This window comes from Podarcis bocagei, assembly GCF_964188305.1.
Source record: "Podarcis bocagei genome assembly, chromosome: 7".
NCBI classification, from domain to species: Eukaryota; Metazoa; Chordata; class Lepidosauria; order Squamata; family Lacertidae; genus Podarcis; species Podarcis bocagei.
The window spans coordinates 64,829,967-64,857,727 of record NC_138132.1 but is presented as its reverse complement, the minus strand read 5'-3'; the positions used below and the strand labels follow the sequence as shown (position 1 = coordinate 64,857,727).

The following is a 27,761-nucleotide window of genomic DNA, read 5'->3' as shown; positions in this document are numbered from 1 at the left end:
AAGTTCAGGCTAGAGAAAAGAAAAAGAAAAAACTTATTTACACAGCGCAATTGTTAAGCTATGGAACTTGCTCCTACAGGAGGCACGGATGTCCGCTAACCTAGATGGCTTTAAAAGAGGATTTCCTCAATGTTCAGAGGTAGCAATGCTGGCTAGCGAACACCACTGGGATGGGGTAAGGGAGATGCACTGATATTTCCTGGCTCTCACCGGAGGACGAGGAAGTCTCGCCGGGGGTGAGGCGCCATGCTGTCCGTCACATAGTGGTAGACCTCCGTGTTGTGGTCCAGGGCCTCCATCACTTTCTCCTGCAGGAGGTCTTCGTCCCACAGGCGCCGTTCCCGGAGCACCCGCTGAAGCACCGCCTGAGGGGGTGCCTCTACTTCCGTGGACACCTTCCAGAGGCGCAGGGGGTGCACGTCCCCCACCTGAGCAGACAGGGAGGCAAGGTGTCATTCTGTAGAATCACGGAGTTGCGGCATTGGAAGGGACCCTGAGGGTCATCCAGCCCAACCCCCTGCAAGGCAGCAATCTCAGCTCAAGGACTCCAGGTTCCACCTCTTGCAACGGAGGAGAGTCCAGCCTCCCATCTCCTCTTACCTTCTTGCATGAGATCTCCGTGTTGAGGGGTCCAGGCATGCCAAGCCACCCCTTGAAGCGGTCAAAGGACTCCTTGAGCAGGCTTTGGATACTGACTTCCAAGTCAATCCGGGAATCCCGGCCTTCCCCTTGCAGGCTCCGGCCCATCAGCTCGGAGAAGGAGAGAGGCTGGGTGTCCGCTGCCAAGTAGGAGTTGCAAAGCTGGAGCATCACGTCCTGGGGGATCTGGAAAGGCAAAGCCGTGGTTGTGAGCAGATGCGGGCAGAGACCGGATCCCAGCAAAAACAGGGATCCCCTGGGAAATCATGCTGGGTGAGCAATGGTTGTCCAATAATAATAATAATAATAATAATAATAATAATAATAATAATAATAATAATAATGTTTGTTTGTTTGTACCCCACCCATCTGGCTGGGTTTCCCCAGCCACTCTGGGCGGCTTCTGACAAAGACCAAAAATACACTCAAATGTCACACATTAAAAACTTCCCTGAACAGGGCTGCCTTCAGATGTCTTCTGAATGTCAGGTAGTTGTTTATCTCTTTGACATCTGATGGGAGGGCGTTCCACAGGGAGGGCGCCACTACCGAGAAGGCCCTCTGCCTGGTTCCCTGTAACCTCACTTCTCGCAATCTGTCCCATATAGGTCAAAGGAAGCTAAGGAGGGGAATGGAGGGCTGATCTAATCAGAGCAAATGCAGCAGCTCTGGGACATTTTGGGAGCCAGGTAAATTTTGCTCCAGAGGGCTCTTGTGCTCAGATCCTGCACGCAGGTTTCCCGCAGGCATCTGGTGGGCCACTGTGAGAAGAGGATGCTGGGCCAGATAGGCCATTGGCCTAATCCAGCATGGTTCTTCTGATGTTCTTAAATAATATTATCATTATTACTACTACAACTACTACTTCTATTATTACTATTATTATTAATATTCCAAAAACAGGTCCTACATAATTCTGCAAAATGCAGTGTTAACAAACAGGATCTGATGACAATAAACATAGTCCATACACAATTACTGCCGAATGAGAAACAGGTACAAAATAAAGCCAAAATAAACAAACCACAGGCATGTGAGTGCGTGGAAAGTAGAGACAGGAACTATTTATAGCAGTAGGCATAATGCTTAAACAAGACAGGGTTGCAAAGCATGGACACTATTACCGGTATATCAAGGGAAAGCTATTATATCAATGGCCATGTTCCTCCTTGCTTACAAATGAAATAAAGTCAGACCAAGCAAGTACAAAACTGTCCTTTGTTTTCCGCTGGCCCCCAAAGGACTCTCAGCTTATTGGCTAGTTGTGTCCCCCACCCCACCCTGACAGTGCAATATCCCACACTTTAGTGTGTCAAATAGCAAGATTGACCCTGTCTAAGTTTCTCCAAAAAATGGAGGGATGGTCATTCCAGCCGCTATAAGCGGGTGCACTCTCAGTCTTTATCATGCAAATTTCGGTTACCCTCTTAAAAGTGCTAATTGAGAAGTTGGAATGACAACAACAACAAAGCCTGAGCCGAGGGCCAGTACCTGAAATAGTTTCTTGCAGTCCGTGATCATGTGGGAGAGACCTTGGGTGGCGGCCAGGTTTTCATTCAGGTCCTTGTGGTCGGGTTTGCCCATCGTGGCTCGCTTGTGAATCATCCTGACCAGGGTGAGGAGGGGAGAGGAGACAGGAGATAAGGGGAAAGAGCTTTGAGGGAAACGTTTGGCAATTCAGCACATGGGCGTGAGGTAACCCATGTCAGAAGTGTTGTATTTTTGGCAAATTTCCTAAAAAATACCTCCAAAACTTCTTTTTGAGCAAAAAAAGCTCAAAAACCTTTGTGTCTGGATTTTTGCTTTTTGAAATAGGGCAACCCTATTTAATAAAAACTCTTAGGTACTGTTTTTGAACCACCTGGTGACCAAGACGAAGAAAAACCTTCCCCTCCTTCTTTTAAAAAAGCTCGGCTCGTGAAACTCTTGCATGATTGCCATGAATCAGCCAAAGCCTTTCTGTGTGCCACGAGAGGGCCACCCAGAATTCCCAGCAGCAGGGGCCTTCCATGGAGGGAGGCTGTTGAATCTCAGATGCATGACAATCAACGGGGAGCCTAGGTGCTGGGGACATGCTGGGGGGGGGAGGAGCTGTGGGCAAAGTTTGCAGAATCTCCGAACTGTAGGGATCCCCAAGGGTCATCTATCCCAACCCCCTCCGATGAAGGAACCATGGCTCACCACTGCATAGGATGGCCTTGTTTCTTAGAGAGAGCCTTTATGGGAGTCCCTCCTGGCCTCAGGTGTTGCAGAACCCTGCAACCTGCTGAGCCTGCCTTAGGTGATGCCCGCAGCCAGGTGCCCACAGGTAAGAGCAAAGAGAGAGGAGAGATCTGCAGTGCCTGGCTTTGAGGTACCCACCGCCTCACCTGGGAGAAGTGCTCTCCTTCCTGGAGACGTTGAGGTGGAAAACAGAGGGGGCCAGGCAGACCGCCAGGTTCCCGGCTGTCATCTGGTTCTCCTGGGCAGAGGCCACGTCACTCAGGAAGTAGAGCAATGTCTGCAGCACCTCCCGGTTCTCGTCGGGCATCAGAGCAATGGCTGCCTGCACTGTCGGCAGACGCTGGTCCTTCGGCACAACTGGAAGGAAGAGGAGGATGTCAGGGCTGGATCCCCAAACCCCATTCCAAAATCCAAAACCCAGATCACCTACGCCCGTCAGTGGTGCTTGGATCTGCTCCCTTGACCCACTTGGTCCTGTTTCTGGTCATCGAGGGCCAAATAACCTGCCACACTGGACCACAGTCAGGATGATTTATGCTCAGAGATGGAAATAAGATTCTGTACCAACCAAGGAGGAGTGGCAGACTAAACTAATGGACTATGCGGAAATGGCAAATCTTACAAGAGCAATAAGGAACCAAGCAGGGGGAAACTTTATCAAAGACCGGGGGGAAATTTGTGGATTATTTGAAATGTTATTGTACACATATAAATTCATTAGTGGGATTAACTTAAACCAGTTAAAATTAATGCTAAAGGAAAACGAGGGAGTACTTAATAATTGGAATAAGGAAGGAAATGCAGTGTTACAAACTTTAAAATATAAGAAAGGGCAAAAACGGTGGGGGAAGTCGAAATATGCATATTTATTGGGAAATATTGGATTTGTATTTTTGTCAAAATATTTTTGAAAAACAGCCTCCCAGACTGGCCCCTGACACCTGGGATTATTCTGCTCAGACACCCCAGCTAGAGACAGCCCCACATCTTCTCAGCTGGATGTCAACCTTATGATTTACCTCCTGGAAAATACACAAAGCAATTCCTGCCTTCTTCTGCCATGCTGGGATGCTCCAAAAGGATTGTTTATTTACTACTACTACTACTAACTACTACTGAATTATGGTGCGGGAGGAGACTCTTGAGAGTCCCATGGACTGCAAGAAGATCAAACCTCTCCATTCTTAAGGAAATCAGCCCTGAGTGCTCACTGGAAGGACAGATCCTAAAGCTGAGGCTCCAATAATTTGGCCACCTCATGAGAAGAGAAGACTCCCTGGAAAAGACCCTGATGTTCGGAAAGATGGAGGGCACAGGGAGAAGCGGATGACAGAGGACGAGATGGTTGGACAGTGTTCTCGAAGCTACGAACATGAGTTTGACCAAGCTGCAGGAGGCAGTGAAAGACAGGAGGGCCTGGCGTGCTCTGGTCCATGGGGACACGAAGGGTCGGACACGACTAAACGACTAAACAACAACAACAACTACTATTACCACCACTGTTTGTTTGTTTGTTTGTTTGTTTGTTTGTTTGTATCCCTTCTTTTCCCCAGACTCAAGGCGGCTTACACAAATTAAACCAACACAGATAAATACAGAAAGCTGACAACATAGAAAAGATAACCATGTACATCACCTTGTGCTTTTTGGAGGCAAAGGTGGTGTATAGATAAAACAAATAAACAATCTCTCATCTGTCCCCTTCCCAGCCGGTAAGTCCATAAAAACAAAACAAAACCAGAACCCTTCTTCCACTCACACTGGTAAATCTGCAGAAATGTCTCCATCAGCTTCCTGGTGAAGACGGGCTCTGGGAGGTCACGGAAGTACTGCTTGAGCAGGTCAGCCACGTCGTAGGCCGACTGGCCCTCGTAGCTCACATGGTCTGGGGAAGCTTCATTCATGTGCCTCAGGGCCTGGATCCGGGACTTGACCCCGGACTTGCGGAAAATGCCGACCTGCTCAGAGACCCCAGAGAAAGAGAGAGGGAAAGATCATATGAAGGAAAATGCAAGTACCCTTGAACCGAAGAGCTCTGAGGGCTTCTCTTGTGTTGAGTCCAAACGTTGGCCAAGCTGACTTTGCAGAGGGTTGGGCTAGATGACCCATGGGGTCTCTTCTAGCCCTACAGTTCTGTGATTCTCAGACATTTCCACAGAGCGTCCAGACCAGGACTCTGCAGCGGAGGTTTGATTTGTGGTGCCTCCTGTTTAAAAGTTGTGCTTTTTAAAATGGAATGTCATGTCAGTTTGCATTTCTTAGTACAGAAAGTATTGATCTGATGTGTAGAGATCTTTCCTATTCTAATTAATTCAAGAGGGTTCTGGAAGCTTCTCTGTGTGAAAGAAGCAAGCAGAGGGTTCATGATGTTTGGGTTATTCCTTCAGAAAAGCTGAGTACAGCTGGCTTAAACTGGTTCTCTTATCTCTTTCTGTCAAGGTCATGTGGACAATAATAATAGGCCAGAAGGACTCTGGGTTTCAGTTTCTCTTTCTATCTCTTTTCCTTCTGGTGTGGTGTTCTGTACATAGTATGCTTAGTGTTAAGGTTTAGCCTTATTATAAGTTATTGTAAGTTAAAGTTAAGTCTGCTGCAACTGGATTTCTTATGGACAGTGCCAATCCTGAAAGTATTGGATTTGTGACCATTATGCTCATTTCCCTTCAGTAGCAGTAAAGCTCTGCTAGATGAAATATTAATTGCCTCTGGTCTATTTTTGGGGGAATCCTGCCACCTGTATAAGTTTTTACTCTGCTAACTATACATTGGAATCTACTATTGGATCACTATTGCATAGAATTTTATGACATGTCAGGTATCATCGCCAACACCATGAAATAAATGGGATATCTAGTACCTAACATAACAAATTTTCATATCTAGATCAAGTATGTCAGTATTAGGTAAAGGTAAAGGGACCCCTGACTGTTGGGTCCAGTCACGGACGGCTCTGGGGTTGCGGTGCTCATCTCGCTTTATTGGCCGAGGTCATGTGTCCAGCATGACTAGGCTGCTTCTGGCGAACCAGAGCAGCGCATGGAAATGCCATTTATCTTCCCACCGGAGCAGTACCTATTTATCTAGTTGCACTTTTGGGCGTGCTTTCGAACTGCTAGGATGGTAGGAGCTGGGACCAAGCAACAGGAGCTCACCCCGTCACAGGGATTCGAACCGCCGACCTTCTGATTGGCAAGCCCTAGGCTCTGTGGTTTAGACCACAGTGCCACCCGCGTCCAAGTAATCCAAATGGGTCTACAACCCCCTACACCTTCTTGCTCCAAGTCCAAGGCATTATAAAGAGACTCTGTCTCCCCATAACTACATTATCCTGCCAGAGATGTGGCCTTAACTGTGTATCATTGGATGGTGTTCTCACTTCTGCCCCCAATTTTATTTTATTTTATTTTTTGAGAAATAATAATTCTGGCAGAGCTGCATTTCCCAGAGGGGTTTAACAGCCAATCCCTCTTCTCAGGGAACTCTGGGAATTGTAGTTCCGGGAGGCAGGAATGGATGACCCTTGGTGTCCCTTCCAGCCCTACAATTCTATAGTTCTAACAGCCCTGCTGGATGGAGCTGGCGGGTGTTGCCGTCTGAGGGAGTCAGAGGAGAATATGTTGGCGAAGGTTGCTGCAGGAGACCAGACCCCCACAGGGGCAGGTTGCTGGCACCCCAAGACTTAAGAGGGGCTGTGGCCGAGGCAAAGCCTGGCTGAGCCTGCCGAGGTCGCCTCACCTGGTCCAGACACTGGCTGCGTATGTAGCGCATTGCCTGCTGAATGCTCTGGGGCAGCGGTTGTCCAGTCCTCTGGACGTGGACGAGTAGCGGGACCCCAAAGACTCTCTTGTCCCTGTAGTTGGGAGTCTTGCTCCTCTTCATGAACTTCGGGACCGCCCTGCCGAAGGAAAGAAGGGGTGGTGGTCAATAGGGAATTGCAAATATCCAGATAACCAGCTTTTATCATTTTCTCTTGCATCCCATTGCTGACCTTGGTCCAGTTCAGTTTCATTTTTACATGTTTTGTTTTGTGAAGCCTTAAGTTTTGTTATTTGGGCTGTACGGAGCAATTCAATGAAAATACTATAGAAAAATAGATAAAGGGATTGTGGGCCCTTGCTGGGAATGCCTGTCCCATTCTGTCAAAGGAAAGCAGAGGAGGGGGGGGGATGTGTGTCTCCAGGGGCTGCCTGCCCAGCCTGAACAGGATTCAGCCCAGCTCTTCTTCTCCCCCAGCACCCCCCAAACCCCCCCCCACCCTATTGCTGAAACAGTCAAACAGAACAAATGCAGGGAAGAATACAGCAATTTGGCATCAGAAGGATGGAGAAGGAAGCGGGGGGGGTGGGGTGGGGAGTCCCCAGGTCTCTGCTTTGTTATTCATAGAGTTGGAAGGCACCAACTCAAGGCTCATCTGGTCCAACTTCCTGCAATGCAGGAATCAGAGCTAAAGTATCCCTGGCAGGTGGCAGTTTTTGTTAGCACATTCCTGCCTTATTTCCCAGAGTACCTTGTGCTCCAGGTAATAAAGGCCTGTCCTCTTCTCTCCCTAGTAAGGGCATAAATTTACTGGCAAGTTCAACACTGCCTCCCCCTGCCCCCCAAAACTGTCTATTTCCCTTCTTTTTCTGCCACTGCAATCTGCCCCCCAGCAGAATGCACATCCCATCAGCATTTACAAACACCCTCTCCCACAATAGGTAAAGGAAGTTGCGGGTCACTCTTTTTGAGCAGAGGTTTGATGGCGATCTGTTGGGGATTCTTTAGCTGCCATTCTTGCCAGTGCAAGGGGTTGGACTAAATGGCCCGGGCAGGGGTGGGGGCGTCCCTTGCAACACAACAATTCCCTGATTCTATGATTCTGCATTAATAATCTGCTCTGCCACACACATGGCAGAGAGAGAATGGATAACAGCCTTCAGAGGTGTGTCAATTTATTTAGCCCAATGAGGGCAATGCCCTTGAAGAAGCATCCTTGGAGGTAAAGGTAAAGGGACCCCTGACCATTAGGTCCAGTCGCAAACGACTCTGGGGTTGCGGCGCTCATCTTGCTCTATAGGTCGAGGGAGCCAGTGTTTGTCCACAGACAGCTTCTGGGTCATGTGTCCAGCATGACTAAGCCACTTCTGGCGAACCAGAGCAGCACACGGAAACGCCGCTTACCTTCCCGCCAGACTGGTACCTATTTATCTATCTACTTGCACTTTGACGTGCTTTCAGACTGCTAGGTTGGCAGGAGCAGGGACCGAGCAACGGGAGCTCACCCCGTTGCGGGGATTCAAACCACTGACCTTCTGATCGGCAAGTCCTAGGCTTTGTGGTTTAACCCACAGCGCCACCCGCATCCCATCCTTGGACCCTTGGGGTACCTTCCAGAACTACAATTCTAGGATCCTGTATAGTATGTACATATCTTTAGTTGAATGGTATCTCCAAGGATACCATTCAACTAAAGATATATACATACTATACAGGATCCTAGAATTGTAGTGCTGGGAGGTACTCCAAGGGCCATCTATTCTAACCCCCATGCCCGGGGCCAAATACTCCTGCCTTTCCCTTTCCTTTCCCCACCTTCTAATGGATATTTCAGACCACAACATTCCTTGGCAGAATCTTTCTGCTGACTCACCATGACCAGCTCTGCTTATGGGGGACAGAGTATTTCTCCATGATGGCTGTGAGGCGAAGGAGGGAGCATTTTTGGAGGAGGTTGAGCTGGGCAGCGGATTGGCGGTTGATCTCCAAGGAAGCCGAGTTCAGGCTGGGTCGATGGGAGTTCTGAAAGCTGTGCCAGCGAAGCTTCCTGGGTGGGGAGGAAGAACAGACGTCACTCATTTATCTCAACCAGCTTTGCCACCAGCCACTCAAAGTGGACCCTCAGCTCCAACCGTGGTGCCCAGAACGGGGCACAGAACTAGAGGTGGGGTCTGACCAAGGCAGAATAGAGCATCACGATTAGAATCAAAGAATTAGAAGGGACCCCACGGGTCATCCTCAGTCCAACTTAGGAGTGTGCAGAAGGCAAAAAGTAAAATCCTCCATCCACAAAGAGCAGAAACCTAATTTAGAAATGAATTCATGAAAAGAAAAGGGGGGTCTAGCTATTTTGAAGGTAAAGGTAAAGGGACCCCTAACTGTTAGGTCCAGTCGTGACCGACTCTGGGGTTGCGGCACTCATCTTGCTTTATTGGCTGAGGGAGCCGGCATACAGCTTCCGGGTCATGTGGCCAGCATGACTACGCCACTTCTGGAGAACCAGAGCAGCGCATGGAAACGCCATTTACCTTCCCGCCGGAGCGGTACTTATTTATCTACTTGCCCTTTGACATGCTTTCGAACTGCTAGGTTAGCAGGAGCAGGGACCGAGCAACGGGAGCTCACCCCATCGCGGGGATTCAAACCACCGAACTGCTGATTGGTAAGCCCTAGGCTCTGTGGTTTTACCCACAGTGCCACCCACATCCCATAGATTTTGAAGGTAAGATGCAGCAACGTAGAAATAGCAAACTGTAACTGTTATATTTTTGGGGGTGCCATCACAAAGATGCAGACATCTAAATGGTACCAAAATTCACAGGGGTGCTATTTCCATTTCGGCTCGCTAGAGGTCGCCAAACTTCCAATCTGATCTGGGACATTTTCCCGCCATGGGTTTAGTTGACCAAAGAGAACTCGCTAGCTTTTGTAATTGCTCCCAGGCTTTCCCACAGGGTGCCTGGAACCGTCTTCAAAACTGATGCACAACCCACCCATGGTACCGGTCCATAAGGGCCCTGCCATGTTAAGGCAAAGGCTGGTGCATTGTAGAATCCTAGGATTGTGGAGTTGTAAGGGACCCCAGGGGTCATCCAGCCCAACCCGCTGCAACCCACATTACATAAACGCTGTTATTACTATGGTTATCATCCACTGCATTTCCAGGAGCTGCTTCTCTCCTTTCGGGCAGCACTGACCACATTTGCCAAATGCCAATTTAAAAATAAAAATGGAAGATCCTAGGAGTCCGACCGCAGTCCCGTGGCAAATCGAAAGAAAAACAGGGTTGACAGTTCCACATGTGCATCCTTCACTTGTTACGTGTGATAGGCATCCTCACTCCAGAAAACTCAAAAATTGTGTAGAGCAAAGCTCCAGGCGCACAGAGCAGGATTGCAACCTGCAAGGAGACCCTGCAGAACAGTTGCTTGGTGGAAAGAGGGAGGAATAGAGGGACAAATTCCAGGAAATACAAGGAAGTACCTCTCACATCCTGACTGCAAGGTTGGATGGCCACCTGTCAGGGATTCTTGAGCTGCGATTCCCACCTTGCAGGGGTTGGACTAGATGACCCTTGGGATCCCTTCCAACCCAGCAATTCCAGGATACTACTACCCTGGCTCTCCTCAAAACATCCAGTTTGCCACACTGTTTTCCTATAGAAGCATGGTGTGATCTTCTGGTTCCTGTCTAACCAAGTTGCAGGGGGTCGGTCTGGATGACCCTGGGAGTCCCACCCACCTCAACAATTCCTTGACCCCCTACCTGCAAGGCCTGGTGAGGGAGGCGCCCACCCCGGAGTCTCTCCGTTCCCTCATTCCCAGGTCCTCCGCCTCGTTCAGGGAGTTGGCCGTGCTGTCAAAGTCGCTGGCCGATGTGCCAATGTCTGACACGGAGCGCTCCTCAAAGTTTGGGGTGGCGGGCTCCCCTCCAGAGTCCGTCTCCTCCCCGCCACCGATGCTTCCGCCCTCCGGGTCTAGCTGGATGGCCTTGGACCACAGCTCCACCTTCCTCTGCAGCCCCCAAACGTGCTCCAGGATCTCGTCCAGGTTCTCGTAGATGACGTCCCTGTCCAGGCCAAACAGGTCGTCCGTGACACCACTGGACTCGGGCACATTGTCATAGAGGCTGGTGCAGCTGCCTGTGGAGCCGCATGAGGGCCGCCTCAGCCTGCACTCCAAGGCCTCGCCTGTCCTGCTTCCCATCCCAACCCCGCCTGGCAAGAGGCCTGAAGCTGGGCCGCTCGATTTCCAGTCAGGCAAACACCCGCTCTCGAGCGGGCACAGGCTTTCGATGGAGAGAGACTTGGGGAAAGTGCCCGGCTTGTAGTCTCTGGGGATGTGGACCAAATAGTCCCTTTCGAACAGGCCGTGGTGGCCCAATCCGCCAGCATCCCAGGGGGTGCCCTTGCCCCGGCCTGCCTTGTAGTCCTCCAGGTAAACGCTACCATGTTTGGGCTGCTCCCCAGCTGAGGCCAAGGCCCCGTTGGCCCGGCGCCCTCTTGAGGGAAGCGTTTTGCTGCCACAGGAAGAAGGCGACACCCCACTTCTTGGGTCTTTTGAGGAGCTCCACCAGGACTCGGCATCTGTCCCATCCTCTTTTTGGGCTTTGGCAGAGTCCAGCTTCTCCTTGTCCTTCCTCCTGAGGGACTCGATTCTCCTGAGGAAGCTCCGAGTCCGGCGTTTCCTGGCGTCCCCCTTGCTGGTCCCACTCATGTCCTGGGACTGGTCAGTGGGCGAGGGGTCCTCCAAGCTGGGGATGGAGAGGGTCAAGGTCGGAGAATCCTGGGTGGAGGATGGGTCCGGGAGAGCAGGACACTCGCCTGTGCTGGGGTCGCTGTGGAGAGAGGAGGCCTCCAGCTCAGCACTCAGGTCAGTGAGGATGCTCTCCTGGCTGGGCAGCTTCCTCATGGTGGAGGCTGCCTCCGGGCTGCGGGAGAGGAAATCGTCGGAGCCGATTCGGGACCACCTACGGCTGTCTCTCTGGAAAGCCCACCGATCGCTGATGGCACAGAAGTCCTCGTCTCCCGAGTCGTCATTCTAAAGCAAGCACAGGAAATAATCCCTCAGTTAAAGGTAAAGGGACCCCTGACCATTAGGTCCAGTCACAAACGACTCTGGGGTTGCGGTGCTCATCTCGCTTTATTGGCCGAGGGAGCTGGCGTTTGTCTGCAGACAGCTTCTGGGTCATGTGGCCAGCATGACTAAGCCGCTTCTGGCGAACCAGAGCAGCGCACGGAAACGCCACTTACCTTCCCACCGGAGAGGTACCTATTTATCTACTTGCACTTTTGGCATGCTTTTGAACTGCTAGGTGGGCAGGAGCTGGGACTGAACAATGGGAGCTCACCCCGTCACAGGGATTTGAACCGCCAACCTTCTGATCGGCAAGCCCTTGGCTCAGTGGTTTAGACCACAGCGCCACCCACATCCCTAATCCCTCAGTTACTGGGATTTATTTTAATTGAATTTAATTTTCTAACCCATTGCTTTCTCCAAAGAGCTGAAGGTAGAGCATGTGGTTCTCCTCTTCATTTAATCCCAACAACAACCATGCGTGGTCTCCCAGGTCGCTAGTCTGACACTCTGACTGCTACAAACTGGTTGTTGTTCTTCTCCCTCCCCATTTGAGCCCCACAACACCCCTTTGAGAAAGGCCAGGCCCAGAGGCAGTGACTGGCCTCCAAGGTCAACCTGTGAGCTTTGTGGCCAAGTGAGGAATTTGAGCCCTAGCCTCTCCCAGGCCCTCAACTCTAATACCTACACCATGCTGACTGTACTAATTAGACTGTTGCATGTTCAGAAAAGCTAGAAGGGGCCAGGGGGTCATCTAGTCCAACCCCCTGCAATGCAAGAACCACAGGGTCTGTTCTGTGTTGTTTAAAAACCTTTAATAAATCCATTTGGGTGGCAGGGAGGGAGAAAACCTGACTGAGACCTGCTTTCTGCTGTGCTAGGTCTGTCTGAGCTTCCTTCCCCAGTTCCAGGTTCGATTCCTCTGGGCCCTTCCCGGCCTCCCCATCTGATGGCCCAGGCTTACCTGTTTCCGCTGAAAGTGGACCTCCAGCTTCATCGAGGCGCACGAGTTCAGTGTCACGAGTCTCCTGCAAGGAGTAAAGGAGAGGGGCTTTTGTCTGGCTCGGCCGTCCCGTCCCAGCTGCCGCCGGCTAGGCTATTTAAAAACAAGCGGCTCTTGTTTCGGGGCACCGTCACTTGTCCTGCAAACAGCTGGGGATCAAGTGACCACACACGGCTCTCTCCAGGGATGCTGTGGGTGGGGGTGCCAGCTCAGGCCAATAGAGGGGGAGCTATGGGCACTAAGCAACCAACATGTGTGGCTCAGCAGCCCCAGCGAGGCGCTTCCAGCTGCTCAAACATGCCGGCGACTGGCTGAGCATCACTTTCATCTCACGCCAGCAACTGCGACCCGAGTCCAGAGATATGTCCCCCCGGCCTCCTGCCCCCTAACAGAAAGTTCCTGGAGTGTGGAGCCAGCTGGCAAGGGGATTAAAGCCTGGCCCCCAACACAGACACTCGGTGATCACAGAATCATACGAGTTGGAAGTGATCCCCAAGGGTCATCCAAACCAACCATCTGCAATGCAGAAATCATGTATTCCTTCTAAGGGGTTACCAGGCTAAAAGGTATCAGTAAAGGGCATTGGGACAGGCCTCAGGCCTCTGAAAAGCCTCACCCCAACTTCCCAAGCTGGTTAGCACACATGTGATTTATTTGTATTTTGAGATGGTGGGCTGTTTATTTTGGCAAAGCCCAAGAGCTGCCTGGTCAAAATTAAAACAGGCCCAGAGCATCGGAACAACGTTGACAATAGAATAATCACATGAGACAGCAACAATTGGGGGGGGGGCATTTTAAAATAGTAGCAATAGCAGCAGTAGCCATTACAATTTTAAAAAGCTAGAGAAGTTGATAATAAATTTACTGAAAGGGGGAGCATTGTGGTAGGTTTTGGAATGTGAAAGTGCACAGCCATTTGTGGCGTTACGTGCAGTGCAATAATCTCGTCCAGGAACCTGGTTTACGTGGATTAAAGTTAACACAGGGATCCTAATGTTGCCCAAATGGTCCCAGTGAAGCACAAGAGGGAAGGAGCAGCAGGCTTGGGGAGGACCCCTGCGACCCATCCCCTAATTTTTCTACAGAGCTATAACTTCACAGAATTGTAGAGCTGGATTGGACCCCAAGGGTGATCCCTGCAATGTGAGAATCACTGCTACAGAATCCCTGAGAGATGGTCATCCAAACTCTGCTTAAAAACCTGCAGCGAAGGAGGGTCCAGCACCTTCCGAGGGAGTCTGCTCTTCTGCCAAACCGCTCTTACCACCAGCAACTCAGAGGAAGACTTGGGAGCCACATTTAAGAACGGCTCTTTGATTTAGCCATGGCTTCAGGTTTCCTGTCCATGACCTCATCTGTGACGTCAGCTTCTGGAGCTCAGTCAAGCTCACATCTTGTAGCATCTCCACCCTCTGGGCTTATCCCAGTCATGCCAGTGTGTCAGGGCTGGCACCCCAAAAAAACCCAACCAGCCATATACTGAGCAGCAAGATGCTCTGGATTCATCAGCCCCAGAAGCAGCGGTCTGCCCATCAAGCAAATGGACAGAATATTTCCCCAGACCCAAATGGGCTTGGCAGAGAGGACAGGCCAGGTCCCAGGATCCCCCTCCCCACCTCACTGAGCCAGTTGACAGTCAGCTGCTTGACAAGACCAGGAAAGGTCAGACCTTCACATCCCCTGGGCCTGGCTGAGCTGCCCTCTCCAACGCCACCCTCTGACCACAACAACGTGCTTCCCCATATCCTTCCATTGGCAACAGTGACCATTTTTATTTTTTCATTTTAACCTGCAGAGGGATTTGAGGGAATCCTGGTCCAAGAAGCTGTGGTCCTTCTTCACAGAGGCAATGTCGAGAGGGAAGAGGGATTCTGAGGATGAGAAGGAGGAGAGAAGAGTTTGACGGCTGCTTGAAGGTGCTGGAGGAGAAGCCGGTTGTCCACAGTGGCGTCTGTGGTGGAAGAAGGGACAACCGTATTTCTGCTGCCCTGCCAAATGCCCTCTCTGTGCTCACTTTTAGGCTCCATCCTAACTTGAATTCACCAGCCCACTCTCACTTTCTGTAAGCAGCACTTTGCAATTTAGGAATCATACCACACCGGCTTAGAAACTGGCGTTCAGCACCCTGCAAATCTCAGCTTTCATGTAATGCAAAACAAGTTTCTAGTCCTTAAGGCTGCCAAAGGACATGTGTCAGAATAAGAGAGCAACTTGTGCTGAAGACTAGGGGCTTCATGAACTCCCAAATTTAAACTGGTAAACTGGTATTTTTGTGTGTGTGTGAGTGATTTAAATGAATCCTTTGTTTGCAAACCGCTTATTTGCCATTAAGAGGTGTGCAATTTTTATTTAATCGAGAAATAAATGCATGCAGAGCAAGAGCGAAGGGAATAGTAGCCACTGGGGAGGGCTGGGGAGTGACATGGGGCATCTCAGGCCCCATGAAGCCCTACTTGGTCCTGTTTGTCTTCAGCCAAGAGGTCTTCCCTCAGATTTCCCCCCATGGCTTTCAAGTTCCCCCCATTGCAGGGGCTTGGACTAGAGGACCCTTGGTGTTCCTTCAAAGTCTAAAATTCTATTTTTCTGTTATTCCTACATTAAGGGCTAGTATTGTGGGTTGTTTGTTGTTTTCAAAACAAAGCTTGATCTCATCAGGAGAATGCACACATCCCAAAAGAAGCCTTCAAGCACCTAAGGACCTCCCCCTCCCCAATTCTAAAAACCAAACAAAAACAGACCCATATGCACCCCACCCTCACAAAGGGGCAGCCTGGAAAACTATCAGCCAGTCTTGTCTTGCGCGGACGTGATGGGAGGGGAGGTATTTGATCGACACAATGGCTGGCTGCGCTTTGCTGCTGGGGGCTTCCTCCGATTGTCCTGGCCCCATAACTCTCCTGTCCTCCAGCTAAGGCAGACCTCAGGCTTTTGTTTGGCTCTCCCATGCCATGTGTGGACAGGAAACAAAAGTCAACCTGGAGACCCTGTGCTGTGTATGGTTTGCGTTGTAAAGTATATGGCATGCAGGAAGAATCCAAGTGGCTGTGGAAGAGCTCTTCCTGTCAGAAAGTTATTCCTGAGGTTTAGTTGTCACTGTAAACCATTGGTTCTGCTCCTGCTCCCTGGAGCAACAGAAAACAAGCTCACTCCATCTCTTGTGGGACAGCCCTTCAAATATTTCAAGATGGCTCTCATGTTACCTCTCTGTCTTCCCTTCTATGATTCTTGCTGTCAGTCAGAAGGCTCATGCATATTTACTTTTCATCCACGCTGTCTAGACACAGGTATGGAGGTTCCAGGTCTGTGTCTGAGCATTTTTATTTTATTTTTTGTCCCAGCACTTTCCCCGAGAAAACATGTGTTTTACTGCTGAATTGGAGTAAACGCCAACTGGGTTTTCCACAGACTGCCGTTTGCTCTGTTTCAGCTGTAAAATGTGGGTTTTCCCAGGGAAAGTGCCAGGACAACAACAAAAACCGCTTGGACACTAGAAACACAGCACAAAAGGAAGTGTACATGAGCCCAGAATCCCCAAGTGCTTGAAAACTCCCCTTATACCTGAGGAGGCAGTGAAAAGATGGCCATGATCCCCTATCTTTGATAGAAGCACCTTCCTCAACACCAGCTAGGAAGTGAGCAAGAGGGTATCCTGTCAAGGAGGGGGCAGGAGTCCAACTCCTGTGGCCACCAGGAGCCTCTCAGAGGAGGACTGCTAGGTTCTGTCTCTGTGGGCCAGTGGGGGCCAAACGTCCACTGCAGGAGAAAAACAGAAGCCCAGCTGGCCCTTTGGGTGGATGTGGAAGACATGGACAAACTCCTAAAAACTCCCATCTGGGGGGGGGGACACATTAGGGTGGTTCCCAGAGAAGAAGAGGGAAAGAACCCCTCTGAAATGAAGTGGCTGCATGCTCCACAGGCTGGCGGGCAGCAAAACAAACACAGCCTGAATGGGAGGTTTCCTACCTTTCTTCCCCCAAACTTCATGTAAAAGCATTTCTCATGCAGACATCGCCTGACGCTTCCTTTGGCTCAGTCAGTCTCAGATGGAGACCAAAGTGGTGGCTGCAGCAGTTTTGGAAGAGGTTTCTGAGGGGAAGAGCTGTCCCAACAGTGGAACAGACTCCCACTGGATAGTGGAGGACTGTCCTTCACTTGAAGTTTTCATACAGAGGATGGGTGGCCAGCCATCAGTCCGGGATTCTTTAGCTGTGATTCCTGCACTGAAGCAGGTTAGGCTGGTCCTCCCGAATTCTATCATTCTGTGATTCCATAATACAGTATCTAACTGGGGGAAGGCAGAGACTGGCAGCCATCTGAGGAGGGACCTCACCTGGACATCTAGGGAGGGTGGATCTTAAGTAAACACAGCAAGAGAGGTGGACCAGCCAACCACAGTCACAGTGGTGGTGGCGGCTGAATATTCATGGGTGGACCGATCTGGGTGTCAGGCTGGGCCTCCCCTTCCCCACTTCATCCCAAAGGAATTGCATGCAGTCCTGATTCTCTTACCTTCGTAGAGCTGGGCATACTGAGGAAAGCCAGCCGCTCGCAGCCAGTCACAGGCCTTGGCAGCCTCAGCCTCTGTAAGAGAGCAAACAGACAGAGCTGAGGAGGAGCTGCAGACAGAGGTCTCCAGCAAAAACAAGGAACCAAACATTTGAAACGCTATGATACCACTTTAAACCATCGTGGCTTCCCCCTAAAACACCCTGGGAATTGTAGTTTTTTCAAGGTGCTGAGAGTTATCAGGAGACCCCCATTCCCTCCACAGAACTGCGATTTCAGAGTTCCCTCAGAAGAGAAATCAATCGTTAAACCTCTGTGGGAAACACAGCTCTGTGAGGGCAATTCTAGGCTGCATCAACAGAAGTCTAGTGTCTCAATTGAGGGAAGTCATAGCAGTCTTGGTCAGACTCCACCTGGAGTCCTGTGTCCAGTTCTGGGCACCACAGTTTAAGAAGGATACTGACAAGCTGGAAGGTGTGCAAAGAAGGGCAACCAAGATAATCAAGGGTTTGGATACCAAGGATTTGGATAAGGAACAGTTGAGGGAGTTGGGGGCGTTTGGCCTGGATAAAAGGATAAAGAGAGGGCATATGATAGCCATCTTCAACTATCTGAAGGGCTGTCACCTGGAAGATGGAACCAATGGCTCCAAGTTACAAGGAAGGAGCTTCCATCAGGAAGAACTTTCTGACAGTAAGAGTTGTTTGACAGTGAAAAGGACTCCCTTGGACGGTGATGGACTTTCCTTCCTTGGAGGTGTTTAAGCAGAAGATGGATGACCTCTGTCATGGATGCTTCAGCTGAGATTCCTGTATAGCAGGGAGTTGGCTTAGATGATCCCTGGGATCCATTCCAACTCTACCATTCTATGAGTCTAGGAGTCTGCTCCTCACACCCCAAGAAGATATCTGTACAAACTGAGTACTAGCTGGCCATCCTCATTTCCCCCCACTGTTTGGACATCAGTTCCTCTTTTTTACTTGCAAAACAAGGACTTGACCCAGTGAATTCCACCACACAGATATCATCCCTTTGCAAAGGACTAGCCTACCACCCTCCAGACATAGCACACATTTTCACCAAAGCAAGAAACAGCAAGAGATCTGTTATCCACAAAGAGCATTGGGAAGAAGTCAGCAAGGGAGCCACGAAAGAGCTTCTGTCATTCCTTTCAGAGCAGCCTGGAAGTTCATGATCACCCCTGAAGGTGGACGGATCACCAGGATACAACAGCGGAAGCTTTGCAGGCCTGATCAACTCTCTGCACAGCCTCTTGGGATCCATGCAGACGCTGGCTGACCCAGGCAAGAGCTCTCTTGCTGGCTTCTGGAGAGAGGCAAGGCCGGGTTCTCTGCAAGGCGAGCCAGGCAGCCATTCCAGAGCAGCAAGGAAAACAGGGTGTGTTGCTTAAACGTGCCCTGGGATCCTGATGAACTCTGCTTCACATCAGCAATGGAAATGTGAACTTCCTTCCCGCTGTTCCACAAAGCAATGGATGAGGGATGGGGGAGGGGGCAGGAAAGGAGGAAGAAATCTGCCTTTCCTTTGGCCGGTCGGAACAGGGTTTTGTTTTCGTACCATAGCTGCACACGCAAATAAAAAATAAGTAAAAAAAAAATCAAAGCATTCTAGTGCAGGGTGGGGCAAGTGAAAAATGCCTCTCTGGACATCAGCATCAAAAAGTGGTCCAAGCCAAGAAACAGCAAGAGATCTGTTATCTCCGAAGGAATTACAGGAACTATCCAGGATTCGGACCCTTTCCCCCATCACAAAGCAAACTGTTCAAGGAATTGTACAATTTGTTGCATTGGAAGGGACCCCCCCCACACACACACAAAAGGACCATCTAGTCCAACCTCCTGCAAGGCAGTACTGAGATTCCAGCAAATGTTATTAATCCTGTACAATATTAGAACAAAACAAACTGAATGGATGTATGGGAATTCCTATGTAAACAGGTTCCAAAATGCCATTGAATTGTCCTTCTGAGTTACCTGTAGTCTTGCTGCAACTACAAAAAACCACGCAAAGCAGTTTACAAAAATAGATAAAACAATCAAATTATCAATTAGAAGAGTCGCCAACAATCATTTCAGACGCTTGAAATAACAACAGACGCGGGTGGCGCTGTGGGTTAAACTACAGAGCCTAGGACTTGCCGATCAGAAGGTCGGCGGTACGAATCCCCACAATGGGGTGAGCTCCCGTTGCTCGGTCCCTGCTCCTGCCAACCTAGCAGTTCGAAAGCACGTCAAAGTACAAGTAGATAAATATGTACTGCTCTGGCGGGAAGGTAAACGGTGTTTCCGTGCGCTGCTTTGGTTCTCCAGAAGCGGCTTAGTCATGCTGGCCACATGACCTGGAAGCTGTACACTGGCTCCCTCGGCCAATAAAGCGAGATGAGCACCGCAACCTCAGAGTTGGTCAGGACTGGACCTAATGGTCAGGGGTCCCTTTACCTTTTTTAAAAACAGATTAAAACTCGCACATGCTATCTATTTTTTTTTTTTTTTTTTTGCATTTTAAAAATTTTTTATTAATCTTTCCATATATATACATTAAATCCGTGTTTCATACATCTCATTCTTTTGGACTTCCTTCAACGTCCTTGACATTCATTCGTATTTATCTCTTTATAACGCATTCCAATCTTTCGTACTGCCATTAGTACCATTTTTCAGACATTGTTTTCCATAAGCAATACTTCTTAGTGTTTTACAGTGCCTCTTTAAATCCTACTAGCGTTGTGTTTACTAAACATTTGTTCTCCAGATAATCCGCAAATTTTCCCCAGTCATCTATAAATTTTTGATCCTTCATATATCTAATTTTCCCTGTTAATTTATCTAACTCCGCATATTCCGTCAATTTTAATCTCCACTCTGTTAACGTTGGGCTTTCTTCCTGCTTCCACTTCTGCGCCACCACGATTCTAGCTGCTGTTACCGCATATTGGAAGATTTTATAATCCTTTCTTTTAATATCTTTTCCGACCATACCTAATAGAAAAGCTTCGGGTTTCTTTACAAATGTGTAGCTTAATATCTTTTTGATTTCATTATAGACTTCGCCCCAGAAGCTTTTAACCTTCCCACATTCCCACCATTGGTGATAGAACGTCCCTTCTTTTTGTCTACATTTCCAACATTTGTTATCTGTTTTATACATCTTGGCTAGTTTAACGGGTGTCATATACCACCTATATAACATTTTTAACATATTCTCCCTTAGCAGTACACATGCTGTAAATTTTATATTCACTCTCCACAATTTTTCCCAATTCTCCAATTGAATATCATAGCCGAGGTCCTTTGCCCACTGAGTCATCACTTTTTTGACTTTCTCATCTTTCATGTTCCATTCTAACAGTATTTTATACATACTTGACAGATTTTTCCGATCACTGTTTATTATCTCTCTCTGAAATTTCGATGTCTTTTCATCGTAGCCCCTCTCTTTCACTTCTTTTTTAAATATCTCATTTATCTGATAGTAGCTCAGCCAATCGTATGTATATCTTTTTACCTGGTCGTATGGTTTAATTTTCCACTTCCCTCCTTCCTTCAATACCAATTCTTCGTACCTACCCCATTTTTCCCCATATTGACTTTCTTTACACTTATTAACTCCACTGGTGATAACCAGTGTGGGGTTTTTGGTTCTAATATGTTCTTATATCTATTCCAAACTTCTATCAAAGGTCCCTTAAAGATATGGCTGCCAAATCCCTTATGTACTTTTATCTTATCTCTCCACAAATAGGCATGCCATCCAAATTTGTTCTTATACCCTTCTAAATCCAATAACTCTGTATCCTCCAACTTTATCCACTCTTTAATCCAGCAAAGGCATGCCGCTTCGTAGTACGTTCTCATGTCTGGCAGGGCGAAGCCCCCTCTTTCAGTGGTATCTGTTAATATCTTAAACTTAATTCTGGGCTTCTTTCCTTCCCAGACAAATCTAGAAATCACCCTTTGCCATTCTTTAAAGTTTTTTGTGCCCTTTATTATCGGGATTGTTTGGAATAGAAAAATCGCACATGCTATCTAAACATCTGGGTAGGCTTGCCTAAACAAAAATATTTTTAGCAGGTTGCGAAAAGAGTACAGAGAAGGCGCCTGCCTGGCATCAATAGGCAGGGAGTTCCGAAGTTTAGGTGCCGCTACACTAAAAGATGGAGGAATTGCAAGTGTGGAACGGGGATCACATGGCAGCTGCAACAGCACCAGTTCTGCTGATCAAAGCGGTTGAGTGGTTGTACAGCGATCTTGCAGTTAAACTGATCCTACGTTGTTCAGGGTTTTAGCAGTAACACCTTGAACTTGGCCCAGAAGCAAATCGGCAACCGGTGTAGATCCCTGAGCACAGGTGGTTTGTGATGCCAAGGCCTCCCTCCTGTCACCCATTGTGCTGCAGCATTCTCTACTAACCGCAGCTCATGAATCAACTGCAGGGGGAGCCTCACATAGACAAGCTGTCATCAAGGGGGTAATTCTCTGCATTTAGTTTCCATCTGCATATTGGGTTGCGGGTCTCCATGCTTGTTGTATTGCTGTTTTGCGTTTGATCACATTGTCGCAGCTACTTCAATATGTTGCTAGTAAGTCTTGTGTTTTTGGTTGTTGTTGTTTTAATAAAAAGTTTGCTTATACAGTATCGTTAAGCCAAGATTGTGATATTGTTGCAAAACTGTCCGGAATTGATACTGCATTTGCCTGAAAGCTGTTTTGCAACACACACACACACACACATCCCGAGGGTCATCTAGTCCAGTGTTTCCCAAACGTTTTTGGGCAACGGCACACCTGTTAGCCGGAAAAAAATCTCGCGGCACACCACCATTAAAGCCCCGCCCCGTGACGTCAGCGCGCAGCGTCACGCCGGGAGGGACGCACAAAAATGAAAGTTTTTTCCCTCCCCCTTGCCGGGGTGGGAGGAGGCAGCAGAGCGAGGGCAGCTGAGGCGGCGGCGGCTGTTGTGGTGGTGGCGGCGATAGCGGGCGGAGGAGGGGGCGGCGGCGGGAGTTGCTGCTGCTGCTGTTGTTGCTGCTGCTGCCCGGACATGCCGGCCTCCTCCTCCTCCGCTGTCTCGCGCTCCTCCCTTTTGCGCGCGCTGCCCCGCCACTCGGCACCACCACCGCGGAGCCGCCCCCGGCTCGACGCGGATCCTCGCCGCCGCCGCCGCCTCTCACCGCCCGACTCGCCCGCCTTCCTCCCACGGCACACCAGCCGATGTCTCACGGCACACTAGTGTGCCGCGGAACACCGGTTGGGAAACACTGATCTAGTCCAACAACTTGCAATGCAGGGATCGTAGCTCAAGAATTCCATGAACGCAATTGTGAGGCAGTAGGATATGCATCAAAAAAATTTCCCAGAGAGGGAGGTTGGTAATTCTAGTAAAACTTGCTCACTGGGTCTTAACTTCTAGCCTCAGTGTAATCCAAAAAAACCCCTCCCCTGACATACCACTGATCCCAACAACAAGGCTGCAAAAAGAGGATACCCCCAAAACTAGGCACACCTATGTTTCCCAGGCAAAAGGCTAGGAAGGATCAACTGGGGGGGGGGGTTAAGCAGAGGTTGGTTGGCCACCTGTCATGGATGCTTCAGTTGTGACTTCTGCATTTATTGCGTATATATTTTTTAAACTTCTTGGTTTCCATTGTCAAATGCTTTGAACTGAGGTTGTACTGAAGTAAAACAGTACAGCGGTACCTCAGGTTACAGACTCTTCAGGTTACAGACTCCGCTAACCCAGAAATTGTACCTCAGGTTAAGAACTTTGCTATAGGATGAGAATAGAAATTGCACGGCGGCAGCGTGACGGCAGCAGGAGGCCCCATTAGCTAAAGTGGTGCTTCAGGTTAAGAACAGTTTCAGGTTAAGAACGGACCTCCAGAACGAATTAAGTTCTTAACCTGAGGTACCACTGTAGCTTGACAGGCACCTAACCAATACCTGGGTAAGCAGTAATGTTTTCAAATTTGTGATTCCTGCACTGCTGGGGGGCGGGCTAAACTATATCACCCTCAGGGGTCCCTTGCAACTCTACAGTTCTAACTTTCCCTCCCCCCCCCTTATTTTACAAATTGAACAGGACTATTTTACTATTTAAAACAAATAAAGACACAAGAACAATGCCCGCCTTGACAAAGCACTCAGCTGAGCAGAGGCAAGGAGGCATGGAGACACAACTCAGATGTTACTGCTCAACCACACAACATGCCATGGCCTGGTGACAGGGCGGCCCCTGTGTGCGCCCCCCCCCCACTCATCTGTCCCCCCCCCACTCTACAATTCTAGGACCCTATAACCAAAGTTTCCCCATCTGGCTTTGCCACAGCAAACAGCCTGCGACCTATTAGTGAAACATCAAAAGAGCCCTGCAGGATCAGGCCCATTTAGCTCAGCATCCTGTTCTCAGTTAGCTCAATCAGATGCCTGTGGGAAGTTTGAGTTCAAGAGCCGCTCTGCCCTCTGGCGGTTTCCAGCAACTGCGATTCAGAAGCACCGTTGCCTCCAACCGTGGGTAGCAGAGCACAGCCATCTGTGCTTAGCAGATAGGCATGTTCAACAAATAAAAGGCTTCGAGGAGCATGGAAGAGGCCACACTCAGGAGGACGTCTCTCTGCAAGGCTTGGGAACAGTCCTGACCGTCCCATCCTGCACACATGACTGCAGCATTTATCCATCGGCAGTGCTGTCCTGCCCTGGGCCTCAGCGCCAGCAAACCAAGGACTCTGCCTGGAACTTCCACCCACACAGGAAGAGCGAACAGCATGCGCCAAATATGATCTCACGGAATCGCAATGCAAGACAGCAACAGCGTTGTGGATGTTACGGAGAGCATAGAAAAGGAAGACTCCCTCCCTCCCTCTCTCGGGGGTCAGTCTGCAGGTGGAAGGCTGTCAGTTAAAGCAGCTGCCTGGGTCCCAAACAAAAGATGCTGGCTTCTAAGCAAGCCCACCAGCAATTCCACTCGGATCACAGAATCCCACCCCAAGGGACCAGGCTGATGCTGCTTGAGCAGCTGGATGAACTGTTGGTTTTGGAATTATTAGCTCCCATGACTGGGTCCAGGCTGGAGTCACAGAATCATAGAATTGTGCTGTTGGAAGGGACCCCGAGGGTCATCCAGCCCGACCCCCCTGCAATGCAGGAATGACAACCAATCCCTGGGAAGTGGCCACCCAACTTCTGTTTAAAAGCCTCCAATGAATAGCAGGATCAGAGAGGGGGAAGGCACGCCCAAGGGCCTTCAAGTCAAGCCCCGTGAAATGAAGAAACCACAACGATGTTTATAGCAGTTTAGCTTTTAGGCCTTCCTCCCATGGTGTGTAAATGAACCAGCACTTCACATTGTGCCCAGAAGCAGAACAGCCATCACCCCATAGCATCACAGAATCGCAGGACTATAGAACGGTCCAACCTGCAGCACTGCAAGAAGCACTGCTGAAGCATCCATCCAACTCCTGCTTGAAAACCGCCAAGGAAATAGAGTCCACCAGCTCCCGAGGGAGTCCACTCCACTGTCAAACAGCTCTTACTGTCAGAAAGCTCCTCCTGATGTTTAGTCAGAATCTCCTTTCCTTTCATTTGGAGCGTTTGCCAGGTGAAGAATGTTAAGTTGTGGGTGAACATATCAGACGACACAGCGATTCTTCAAACAGCTCTTGTTTATTCACAGGCCAGAACAGAACTGAACTGAACTGAAGGGTTCAGCCAGCCTGCTTATATAGAACTCCACTACAACGCAACAGTAACAACTTTCTGTAACTATCCAATCACTGAACGTCACTTTCAATTCCTTATTTGCATATGTGGACCTGAGTGAAAACTACCTACAGTATCCCCCTGCTGGCCCAGGGTGAAAACTTCAGTACATAAGAAAGAATGCAGAGACCAAAGGCCTTTAGTTGGGGCTCTGCACAACCTGGTGCCCCAGCGCTGTTGACCCAACAGAATAGCCTTTAACTGGTCAAACCAATAAGTTCCTTACCGGTTAACTACTCTTCGATTCCTGCATTGCAGGAGGTTGGACTAGATGAGCCCTTGGGGACCCTTCCAGTTCTACAATTCAATTATCCTAAACTGGCCAAGGTGGAGAAGCGAGCAGACTCTCCGCAACCTACAAGCATCCATTACAGCCAAACATCCAGATCCACTCCTGGTGTGGAAAACATCACGCAAGCAGCACGTGGGTCCTGTGGTTTGGACTGGTGGTTTTTCCCAGACTTGCATGTGCTTACTGACAAGTCCCCACTACCCTGTTTCCACATTAATTTGCATCTTTAAAAAAAAGTATGAAAAACTAACTTGTGTATTTCATCTCCATGCAGACATTTCTAAATGTGCTTCATTTTAGAACATTACACATTTCGGTATGTTTTTTGAGCTGAGACCTGTCACCACCCACTTTGGAGAAGTGCAATATCTGTAGGGTAATTCTCTTCCGATCTGTGTATTCATCTGGGAGGTGCAAACAGAGCCAATTTTCTTTCAAAAATCAAAGAAACCCAGACCAAACTGGATTCCTCTCATAGAACTGTAGCGTTGGGAGGGATCCCAAAGGTGATCTAGTGCAAGCCCATGCAATGCAGGAATCAAGGCGAAAGAATCCCTGACAGGTGGGTCTCCTTCCTTCCAAGATGCTCCTTGAGAATAGCCTGGGTTTCACCTGCCAACGCAGAAGTTGTCCTGGTCCTCAATGTTTTCGAAGCCAAGATTATTCCCCGCTTTGGCACCTGAAAGGCGCCTCTTTCTTTGCAGAGGGACGGAGTGGGTGTTTCAGCTCCTTGGGGTCCCATCCTCCTCTCCCCAACTTTTGGCGTTCAACCTAGCACTCCACAGGAAAAACCTCCCTCCCACTCGCTCTTGGGTGGACCTTCCTGTTGCTCAGGGCTCCCGTGGCGCCAGAAGATGAAGCCGCAATGTTGTTTCCCGTGAAATGGGAGGGTGGTTGTCTCCTTGGAGGAATTCCAGTCACCCAGAATTTGAGGACAGCTCAGGATCCTGAAACAACTCTCCTCTGCAAATATGTAAGAGCAGAGGGAATCAGAAAAGGAGGATGGGATGTGTATGGAAAGCGTTGCAAGGACCCAAACGAGCAGATTTAGAGCCCAGTCTCGTGTGTGTTTACTCAGGTGCAAGCCCTGCTTCATCCAAGGAATGGTAGGGAGAGCTGGTAACAGCGAGCACAGCAGAGAGGGAGAGCTTCCATCTTGCCTCAGCTGCAAGAGACTCTCGGTGGTCTTAGGCACTCCGTTGACAATGTCGGGGGTTGGACTGGATGACCTCTGGGTTACCTTCCAATGCTGCCATTCTATGACTCCAGGACAACCTGGGAGTTCTCCTCTGTGAGCTAACAGTCCCCATGGGCGGAAATTTGCCCGGCATCTCCAGAGGAGACTGAGAGGTGGTAAGAGCCACCTTCAAATATCTGAAGGGCTTTCACGTGGAAGATAGGAGGGAGCTTGTTTTCTGCTGCTCCAAAGAAGAGGACCCAAACCAATGGATTCGAATTTCAAGAAAAGAGATTCCCATTAAACATTAGGAAGAACTTTCTGACAGTAAGAGCTGTTTGACAGTGGAACGGATTTCCTCAGAGGCTGGATGGGCATCTGTCAGGGATTCTTTAGTTGTGATGACTCTTGATGACTCTTGGGGGACCCCTCCAACTCTACAATTCTGTGATTCTATGACATAAAATGCCCTTACCAGATGAAGAAAGTGTGGAAACGTGGTCTGTAGGAGGAGGATGATGACAACAACGACAACAACAACAACAACAGAGAGGCAGCTAGTGCCAAACCCTTTCTGTCCTTAAGACTGTTAAGCGGCTGCAATGCCAGGAGACAAGCACCCATGACCTCCTCTCCCCCTGCACGGTGACAAACAGGCCTGTCAGAAATGGTTTCCGAAGCATGTCATGGGGTCCCAAACAGAGAAAAGAGCCCTCCTTTGTGCACAGGCGTATCCTTGCCAGGAATGCAGGGAAGATTTCAAAACAGGATGCAGAGAGCAATTGGCCTCAGGCAGCATTGCTGAACTGACAGTCGGGGGCTGTCTGGATGGAAGGAGACTGGCCAGCGAGCTGCCTAGGGTCTCTCTGTGGCCCTCCAAGTCACCAAGTAGCTTTGGCAGGTCTCTGATTGCTGTTTGTTCCGATTGAGCTTTAAAGAGCAGGATGGCGGGGGGAGGGATGCTCCAGAGGGAAAAGGAAAGGGATGCTTGGAAATGGAGCACAGCCTGTTCCTGGAAATATCTGAGGAAAGGCAAGTGTGGATAAGCCCTGAAACTGAGGAGCGATACGCAACCTGGCATGGCAATTTGCCAGCCAAGAATTCCCCACTTTCCCCCACAAAGCATGATTCAGACCAGCTTTTACCGAAAGAGGGGAAGAAACAAAGGTTTGTTGCTTCTGCGGAAAGGCCAAACGCCCCTTAACAGATTTTTCAGAAATGTTATCCCCACAGGCAGTGTGTGTCTCTGAGCAGCTCCAAAGTTCTTTGAACACAGCAAGAAGCAGCCAAATGCCACGAAGGGTCTGCAGAAGCC

General features: G+C 49.4%; 1 protein-coding gene across 3 annotated transcripts in view; it reads right to left on the bottom strand.

Annotated features, from left to right (window-relative positions):
* The window catches only part of STARD8 (StAR related lipid transfer domain containing 8), a 71,660-nt gene that overhangs the window by 4,491 nt on the left and 39,408 nt on the right, over positions 1–27,761 (bottom strand). For all 3 annotated transcript variants that reach the window (XM_081203989.1, XM_081203988.1, XM_081203990.1), the window contains 11 exons: positions 17,206–17,277; positions 14,486–14,567; positions 12,658–12,721; positions 10,384–11,657; positions 8,492–8,665; positions 6,598–6,757; positions 4,622–4,820; positions 3,009–3,219; positions 2,131–2,245; positions 601–825; positions 211–428 (listed from right to left, as the gene is read on the bottom strand). In XM_081203989.1, the coding sequence (XP_081060115.1) occupies positions 211–428; positions 601–825; positions 2,131–2,245; positions 3,009–3,219; positions 4,622–4,820; positions 6,598–6,757; positions 8,492–8,665; positions 10,384–11,657; positions 12,658–12,721; positions 14,486–14,567; positions 17,206–17,277 (2,794 nt within the window). The remainder of the gene's footprint in view (positions 1–210; positions 429–600; positions 826–2,130; positions 2,246–3,008; positions 3,220–4,621; positions 4,821–6,597; positions 6,758–8,491; positions 8,666–10,383; positions 11,658–12,657; positions 12,722–14,485; positions 14,568–17,205; positions 17,278–27,761) is intronic.